We start from the raw sequence: 10,122 nt of genomic DNA on the forward strand, positions 1-10,122 counted from the left end.
CAGTACATGCATGGCATTCTAAACCACAGCTATTTCAAGGACCTGCACTCTAATATTGAACATACTGTCCATCTCAGTATGTTTAGTTTGTAACTCAGCCATTGCTGTCTTTAGCATCGTTCCCAACCCAAGACCATCCTAATCCACAAATAACTGTTTGTCCAAACTGGCCTGTAGTAATTGCTAACGCTGAGGTTGCCACAACAGGAAGAAAAAAATACAGCAGTACTGTAATTGTCATTTTGCGAGGCTTTTATCTCCTGCTGATCTGATGTAGACAGGTAAACTCATTGGACCCAGTCTAACTCCTGACTCTTTGCTTCTACCCACTGGGATATTGGCCAGTAATGTGCAGCGAAAAATACACTTTGAGAACTTTTTCATTCTTTTAAGAACAAGCTATGATGTGCCCTGTTGGCTTCTTTTCACCATTGGTCCTTGTGCTTGCCAAAGGCATCTGAAATTTCCGAAATAAGCAAAATATGTACTAATGTACTATCTGCCAACATCAGCCAGGGTACTATAAATGGAAAAACATGTAAATGTTGTGTTTGTTGTGAACTATCCCTTTAATGGTTAATACAGAGGGTCAGGGAAAGTAATCAGCACAAAGCTTGTTACCAAATCACAGAAACGGAGTGCACCTACTAGTCGTTAACTAGTCGTTCATAAGAACAATAAATACAGTAGCTAACAATGTGACCTCTCATATTCTGTTGTGCAATATCATAACCAACCTCTTTAAGATGTGGGATCTCTATAGACATCAGAAAATACATTGAGGTATCTGATTTTCATCCAATTTGGGCTAAACTGCCTGCTTAAAGCACTACACCCCTTGTTCATTCAACGAGTCGGGCAAGGCACCAGTGACAGGGCCTTCCACATTGTAATGTTCAGTCTCTTTCATGATTGCCAGAGCTACTTAGAGGCTTAGAGAGGGGGGAGAAGCAGGCAATTAGTGTGTGAAATAGATATCCCCGGCTTTTCCACCACCAGCCCTGGTTTGCCCAGAATACACTATGTTACCTCTGTCAGCAATACCTTGACAAGCTTTAGTTTGTGCTTACCTAGCGAGCATCTCCAGTGAAATCGATGGAATCCCTAATGGAGTTTTAGAGAAATGTTAAGAATTGTTAAGAAACATGCCTTTATTGTTGCAGTAAAGAATGTACATTTATATATATATATATTTTTAGCTTAAATGGCTTTCATTTTACATGAATGATAGTGACTACCTGCACACATATTGAGAAATATAGAGTTTGGCTTCATATGCTTTTGGAATGTATATAAACATACAGTAACAAATAGTCTAATGCTCCAAAACAAGAACACAAATAAATATAGTTTTCACTTACATCTCATTGTTCTTTTGTCATTTTGATGAATCTCTGTGTGACATTATATCTTATAGCTTATGAAGAAAATATGAATAGATAATGCTTTACAGTTTATAACAAAGGCAGACTGGTAAAATTCTACATCTACAAAGGTCTGCTGAATGTTTTAATATAAAACAATCATTTTATGTTTTGTGTTTTGGTCAATCTATTAATACTTAATGAAGTGTCATGCAATGGGCACGTCAAAAGTAGGAATAGTAAGAAAATACTATTATCATTTGAAGTAGCAAATGTGTCAGTGTAACTCAATGATTAATACAGTATCAAATTAGTCCACCAGGCAAATAGTGCATATAGCGGGATTGTCTATTGCCTTCTGAGGTGAATCCAGAGAGGCAGACATCTCAGACATCAGTGTCCAGCGGTGGCAGGATCATGTCCAGACAGGGAGACAGTGAGTCCTGACTGTGTGTGGAGCTGATCCCTGTGTCTGAGTCTGTGTCTGTAACATCTGTAGGGGACAGCCTGTGTTTCAGTCTCACTGCCTGTGGAACAATGCATGGGGCCGGGCATTTCATAGTCCCGAGCCTGGGCGTTTCCTGCACGCTGTCCCCCACCTGCAGTGTGCTCAGCTGGGAAGCCAGCTGCCAGCAATCCTGGTCCTTGGAGAACAGTGTGGATTCATAGCCCTTCAGCTCCTTCTCCAGCTGGGCCGTTTGGATGTGAAGGGACACGCCGGTGCGCAGACTAAGCCTCAGTTCGGCCTGCAGTCTCTCCAGTTCTGCCGCCTCCCAGGACAGGTCTGGGTCAGAAGTTACCCCTGCCGTTGCCCCCTGTAACTGAGTATCCTTGTCGGGGACCTCCGGCAACGCTAACATGGCCCTCGTCAGCTCTACGTCAATGTCCTGGGACAGCTGGGCTATAAGCTCCTCGTGCCTGAGCAGCTGCATCTCCAACTGGGCCACACCGTCACTAGTATACACGCACTCCTGCAGCAGTTCCTGCTCTGAAACCCCTGGCTGGCTGTCCAGGTTCTGGTTGTGGCTGTGGGGGAAGGAGATCGGGGAGAGTGAGGAGAATCCCTCATGGAGAAGCTCTGTATCCTGTTGTCCTCCCTGCAGCTCCATCTCAAAGCATTCCATCTCACAGTCCAGCTCCCTCATCCTCTGGATCTGATGCCGGATGGTGTGGTCCTGTTGGATAAGCAGCTGAACCATCCTGTCTATCTCCTCGCTGCCCGGAGAAGATCCCACTACCCTCTTCTCCTTATGGATCTTCTCCAGCTTCCTGAAGGCCTTCTTCACCATCCGTTTCTGCCTCTCCACTGGCAGTGACTGGGAGTACTGGACCGGGCCTTGTTCCCATCTCTTAGCCCCCTTAGCCCCCTTCAAGTTGACCCCTTTCTTGCATCCTGCTTGGGGTACAAAATCGCTGGCCTTGACCAGGGTGAACTGGATGAATGGTCGCTGGTCTCCCCAGGCGTTCCATAGCCTGAGGATGCGGGTTAATGGGGGCAGAGCCCTCTCAAAGCCTTTCCAGCGCTCTAGCAGGCAGAAGTCTTTAGGGTCGCCGTGCAGAATTTTCTTGCTCTCAGGGATGGTCTTGTGGTCGTCCAGCAAGGCCTGCACTATGTCAGCACACGTGGTGTGTTTGGTGACACCGCACACCACCTTCTCCTCATCACACACAGACACCTGGATCTCCTTTCCTAGCACAGTTTCCTTGTCGTCTTTGTCCTTCGCTCTAGGAAAAAGACAAATACAAAACGGAAGAATTTTGGTAAGTGTTTGAATAGTCAACAGGTTCTGATATGGTACGACTTGGTTATACTGTATGTGTTAGACATCAATGGGTATAATTGAAATAACCATTGAACAGCATGAAATGTCCCAGAATGTAATGATGTGCAATTATGGATAAACCTAGTTTTTGATGTGTCATTTCATTAGCCTAATAGCTTTGGGAAAAAGCACATCCTATGGTTGGTTGGTGGTCATCAAGGCAGTCGATGAGCAGAAAACGTAGTCACTCAATTTGCTCAGCACTCCGATTCTGATTCTATGAAATAGTTACTCATCCTCTTACTCATCAGACATGATCACTTTATGATTCCGTTCTGAGCTATTTCACTCCAAAGCCCTCATTATCTTTTTGTCTGGACCATAAAAACCTGATAAAAAAATCGCCTCCAAAATCGGCTTTTGATTATGTCCCTTGTTAAACTCAATGTTTCATTCCTTTGTCTCCTTTCCATGATGGGAAACCCCCATAGTCATGGGCAGTTCAGATCAAAAGAGGCAGCGCAGATACCAACACAATTAATCACATTAAGCAATAATCAAACGTAATGTCCAGATAGCATTTTGTGACATGGCAATTTTGTTGCAGTACAAGGCACTGAACTTTGTAATGTTTAATACATGGTAATGTTAACATCGGATGTCTTCAGTAGCTCAACAGTAGTTGACTGACTAATATGTTTCAGGCTAATGTCCCTAGAATCTAATTTAATATCTCATATAAGAACATCTAAATAAGTCCTGTAACTGCATCATATGTCCAAAGGCCAGATACTGCAACATTCCAGTACCAAAGTATCCATATCGTTCTCATTGTATGTACAGTGGCTTTCATTCTTTAATTCCATGACATCATAGATCATACCACACATGGTTTTGGTTAGGGTCTGATATGGTGAGTCTGGTCCTAGTCTTGGTATCTGGTACTGACTCCATTGTCTGACTGTTGGATAAAAGGGTATCTTAGTCTATATCTGTTCTGTCTGTCTGTGGAGAGATAACCTTCTCTGACCACAAGATCCAGGTTGGGCTAACATCAAGCTCTTCAGGCATCCTGGAGGCAATGTCAATCATCCCTCTACCAGGCACGAACAAAGCTTCAGAGTGGCCCCTGGATGACACAGCCCACAATAGTTACCTGTTCAAAACGACAGACGCTAACACACATCTGACGCACATGTCTACTGTACAGTCAGTGATGGGAGAAATATACAATAAACAACCTCATTCAAAAAGAGTTGAATGGAAACACCAATCCCCGCTAGCTTAGCTCCTCGTGAAGTGTTGGGTTGAGCTGATATACAGTGCGATATCACCACGTAGTGTTACGGTTTCCAACGGGCGTAAAAACACACAGGTGGAGCATTGTGTAAACTCTGAGCTGAACGAGGCCTGAGGAATGCGATATGTATGCAACAATGCAACAGGCTAGTTAATGGTTATGGAGACCCTTGGAGATGAAAAGGGAATGCAAATACCTGAGCTATGCAGAGAGAGGGAAAACAATCTCCTCGACACGCCTCCAGCATTCACAGACAATCACCATGACGACTTTGACCTAACCATTCCTCCACCTCTTCCCTTGGAAACCCAAGGAGCACTCAGTAACTTGAGAAATTGGAGACTCTCTTCTGTCTCTCGAAATGTAAAGACTGCCTTCTCATTTCTCAGTGAGGAGAACAGTAGAGTATGGTAGATATAGTACTGTACACTCCCATGGAGCCTTTCCCCCAAAAATGTACTGAAAAATACATTTTAAAAAACACAGAAAAGTTGCATAGACACATGTGAAAACAAGCATGCATTCACGCATACACACATACAATTAGTGTTATGGTAGGCCAGCTGACCTAAACCCTCAGCTGTGCAGGAAGTCACAGGAAGGCAGAACACTAGAGGAAGGGAAGCACCTGTGTTTGTCCTGCAGGGCCACAATCAGTGGAACAACGGCAACATCCTGCTACTTCCTGACAGAATGCTAGTCTATGGACAGGGAGGAGGAAAACATGAATTCCATAACTAGAGCTGTGTAAATATGGAACATGAGGTGCACACCTAATGTAACATGAGCAAGGAATATGGGTATATTGTGTGAGTATGTCTCCATGGATGTCATATTAACAGTGAGCTGTGCTGGGAATAGTTCCCATCCGGTACTGATACATATTCACATCATGGTTAGTGGCATAGTTAACTGGCCTTTTTCTTACGTTTGAGGCAGCACCCGAAGTAGAGACCTGTGTCAAAACGTGTTCTGTCTCAGTGAGGAGAAGAGGAGGTTACAACTTGCTCTCTCTCACTCTGAGGACAACCATGTTTACACTTAACTGGTGATAAGATAACAGTGAAGTCGGTGCCAAAACAGTAGACATACACACTGTGTAACACTGGGAACTGTATGTCTCCTCTCCTCTCGAGCCAACTCCCTGCCTGGACAAATACAAAGTCTGCATGGGCCAATGGGTTGATTTAATCAAAGCCAATACATTCATGAGGGCTGTGAACTGGTGTGTCACTTCATATGCATAGCTGGGGAATATGTTATGGTTTGGGGCAGGAACGTATGTGGGCACCCTTACAGGTCTACATTGATAAACTTATATACAGTACTTTATGACAGAAATGTACATGAATGTGCTGATGAACTTGAGTGTGCCAATCGTTAAAAAAAACTAAATACAAACTACACACAGTCAAAGTCTACATACATGTAGGTTTTATATCCTACTTTATGTCATTGCTAATGTCAAATAAATCTGTGTCATTCAATAATTCCTAATTTAATAGGGAGCTAAATGCTGAGTAATCTACAGAAACCTGATCAAGCACACTTGACCCCTGAGTAGATGTTGGAAGTACATAAAGGCCTGTGGTGGAGGAGAAACTCTATTCTATTAAACTACCAGGTGATATGCAGTTTGTGTGTTTCTGTGATCTACGTTGGAACACCACAGCATTTATAGTTCACATTGCTAGAGCACTTCTTGTTCCCTAAGACATATCATAAAAGTCATTTAATACAGTAAAAATGATCTCATCAATTTAAAAACCACCCTTGGCAAATTTACACTGAAGAATCAAATGCATTTTCTTTAAAGTTTGAACAAGTCCCAACAAGTGAGACCAAATTATTAGCGCTACTCTATGCCACAACGTGTTGTCTGAGTGACACTATCAACTAGACAAACAGGGAAACATGGATCTATTGATATTATGTGACAGTTGCCCATCTGTGATACTATGAACGTAAACATTTGTTGAGCTGTTGTTATCAAGACTAGTTTGAGTGGGAAGTGACTACACTAGATTACAATATATCGGTGGAGACTGTTGGAAGGAGCTATATTGGAGGAAGGGCTAATATTAATCGCTGGAATGGAATAAACGGAACGGTTATGTTGCTTTACATCCATATTCAAAGAACATAGAAAAAGTAACAGAGCCTGAAGTGCAAGACAGGAACGGTTCTTGAAAGAGTTGTAGTAGTGTGAATGCACCAGACAGTTTCACATCTAAATCCTTCTAAAGATACTAGAAACCATCATCATCTTTCATATGTAATCCAAGCCCATCCATTCAATTAAATAAGGCCCTCAGAAAATGGGAGCGAATACTGTACTGTACAGTAAGTGGGGTTAATCCTGTTTGTGTAAAGCCATGTCCCACAGGCGGTTTCCCAAACACAAATAACTATGTGGAGGGCTGCTATCATGGGACGAAACAGGAGGAGACTAGGTCTTCTGTGTTCCAAATGGCACCCTAGGGGCTGCCTTACAAATGGCAGCCTACCCTATTGGCCCTGGTCAAAAGTAGTGCACTAAATAGGGAATAGGTTGCCATTTGGGATGCAGCCTGGAGAGGCACACAGTTCTCGGCTCTTATCTTAAGAGGATGAGGGATTTGGAAGGAAATAACATCACTTCTCTATCTGGGTTCGTTGATCTCTAGGATGACTCCCAGTCAGATAGGCATCTGGGAGAAAAGACAAAATAATCTACGCCCTTACCCTATTTTCGTCTCTCCCGGGCCGGTGCAGCACTGGAGAAGAGTCCTTACTGTATCATATGGTTGTGAAGAGAAGTGGCATCCACTTTTAAAGGAAACTATGTTGTTTTCAGACTGTTTCAATGGGTCAAATCTGAATTGTCTGACTCTCAGGGTAAATTGTCTTGATCCAGCTGAACATAAACCATGATTCCTGTCTATCTACATCAGGGGTGTCAAACTCATTCCATGGAGGGCCGATTGTCTGCTGGTTTTTGGTTTCTTCTTTAAATTTGTGACCAATTAAGACCTAGACAACCAGGTTAGGGGAGTTCCTTACCAATCAGTGACCTTAATTCATCAATACATTTTCAAGGCAGGAGCAAAAACCTGCAGACATTCGTTCCTCCGTGGAATGAGTTTGACACGTGATCGACATATTCTAATATGTTTCAATGGGTCAAATTTGAATTGTCTGACCTTCAGGGTAAATTAATTTGATCCAGCTGAATATAACCAAGCTTCCTGTCTATCTACATATTCTGACATCGAATACAACTACAGTATATCATGCTGAATATTTTTTCCCCTTTAGGATATATCTAAGCCAATCTTTAGGAATGAATCCAACTTGGTGTATCTCCTTGCTACACAATTTAAATTGACATATCTAGAGATCTGAAAACGTGAGATAATTATAGTTGGCCAAGCTGCTGGGTAATTACTACACAACATGAAAAAATGACATATCTACTGAGGCAACTTGAGCTGAGACTGTTTGAAGTCATCAAAGACAGTCGGACTAGACAGATAAATACTTCACTTGTCGTCAGCTGTGTGTGCAATGAAAATACATTAGTGTCAGACTGGTGCCACTGCCACAATCAGGGTTAGCGATGAATGCCTGAAGAAATGTGCAAAACATACTTTTCTTCACTTCGACCGACATAAAACTGCATCTATTTTTTCTCAAACTTAAAGTGTCAGCAAAGTTCATTCAGCCAAACAAAAGCAATTTATTTATTTTTCTCTATAAAAATGTTTTAAGATACTGGAGTAGATTGGAGCTGTTCCAACAACAAGCATCTTTCCTGCATCCTAGATGTGGACCTGCCTAAAGCATGACCACATGCAACATATCCATTAAGCAGGGAGGCATCAGATGGTGGTTTCAGATTAACCACATCAAATACCTACACTCAGGTATCTTAACAACGAAACAATTATTTATTTAACACAGCATCGCTCGTGGCTAAACAACAAATAGATATGTTTTAATACCTTTCAATGTACAGGGGTCTAGCCTATCTGGGACCATGAAACATCAAAAAGGGAACATAGCCACTTAAGGAAATTGCTCAAGCAAATTATACAAGTGTCGATGACAGGATACCTCTAAACTTGAACCAGGAATGCTCTCTCCCACTAAACAGTCTCTCAAGTAGAAACGCTTTATGAAAAACTATTTTAGGTTTAATTACAGATTAGTCTGCATCTTAAGAGCAGGTCAACTCTTATTAGATTCCATATTATACGCCTTTCTGTCTGGCATAAAACTCCACACCAAAGTCTACAGGGATATTTTACGTTAAATATTTTTTTATTATCATATAATTTTTATGCAATTCCATGTCGGACTAAACGTGTTGACATTTTGTGAACATTTTCTCCAGTGCACAATGTTATATGAACCCTAGTAATAGCTGATGTGACATGGCCTTTAGTGTCAAAACAAACCTAGGCAAGGGTTTACAATGTGGTGGTGTAGGTATTATTCATGCCCTGAAATGTATGTGTTCTTATGTTATTACCATGTTATGACCCCTCAAAAGTCACTACTGTCATGATTTGTCTGACTGACTGACAGGAGTCTGCTCACAGTCATCTGTTCATCTGCAGTGTCTAGAGTTGGTCTGACTTAGACATATTGACAGCCACACTTTCCCATCACCACACACGCACCACACACACACACACACACACACAGACACACAGACACACACACACACACACACACACACACACACACACACACACACACACACACACACACACACACACACACACACACACACACACACACACACACACACACACACACACACACACACACACACACACAATCTACTTACAACATTAAAATGGCCATTTCACCTGCTTACAAAACAAAAACCTCCCACAATTTCAACAACATAAAATGGCACCATTTACCTTCACTGAGCAGGAGAACATTTTAAATGCAAAAGAGTTACAGTATATCAGAGTCTGGACGAGATGCAAAAATAGCCTATGCTGTTTTCTCTCACATCAATAGATTCGGAAATGAGAGCTGAATTGTTGAACAGCCACATTGGTGGTATTTTTGGTCAGATGGATAAAACAATTATGTACGTAAAATAAGGAATATTTAGCACCCGGCAGAGGAGCATAAATTCCCTCCTACACATGTTAAATGTGCCTCATATACAGTATTCTACAGTTCTGAATGCAACAGGTGAGAACTAAAAAATACATCTTTAAAATTACCTGTTTTTCAAACGCGCTTTCAGAAAGTTCTTCCCGAATGGAGCCATAGCAAGCCGCTCAACTGAAACACAATTATCCAAAATGCTGCCAAAATGGGTTACAGCCACTGCATGGCAGGACGTCTGTGACTTTTTCACAAACTGGTGTAGGTTTGTCACTCACCAAAAAGTTGAACACTGTCCCAAATCGGAACGCTTGTCATAGCGCACTTCAGTGAGAGGCCGCCCCATCGTAAAACTGAGGGTGGCGTTTATCCAAAAATGGAGGCGTAAATCTCAGCCGCACTTATTCTGCGCGTTCAAAACGGTTCTTTATAATGACCAACACATCAAAGCATACATTTGCCATTTTAAAAGAGGACAGACCAGAAGCCAATATAATTTTTTTGTGTGGGGGGGGGGGGGGGCAACTTTCTATGATATACAGTGGGAATATCGATATTCACATTTCTGTTAGAGAGAGCAAAT

The 10,122-nt window shown here is 42.1% G+C and overlaps 1 protein-coding gene across 1 annotated transcript; it reads right to left on the reverse strand.

The window, feature by feature from the left end:
- Window positions 1-1,139: 1,139 nt before the first annotated feature.
- On the reverse strand, window positions 1,140-9,836 carry rassf9 (Ras association domain family member 9). Its single transcript, XM_039018185.1, has 2 exons — window positions 9,656-9,836; window positions 1,140-3,089 (listed from the first exon to the last, which is right to left on the reverse strand). Exons 1-2 carry the CDS (start codon window positions 9,700-9,702, stop codon window positions 1,751-1,753), a joined length of 1,386 nt encoding a protein of 461 aa, XP_038874113.1. The 5' UTR covers window positions 9,703-9,836; the 3' UTR covers window positions 1,140-1,750.
- Window positions 9,837-10,122: the final 286 nt, after the last annotated feature.

The sequence above is a fragment of the Salvelinus namaycush genome, chromosome 21, assembly GCF_016432855.1.
Source record: "Salvelinus namaycush isolate Seneca chromosome 21, SaNama_1.0, whole genome shotgun sequence".
Lineage (NCBI taxonomy): Eukaryota > Metazoa > Chordata > Actinopteri > Salmoniformes > Salmonidae > Salvelinus > Salvelinus namaycush.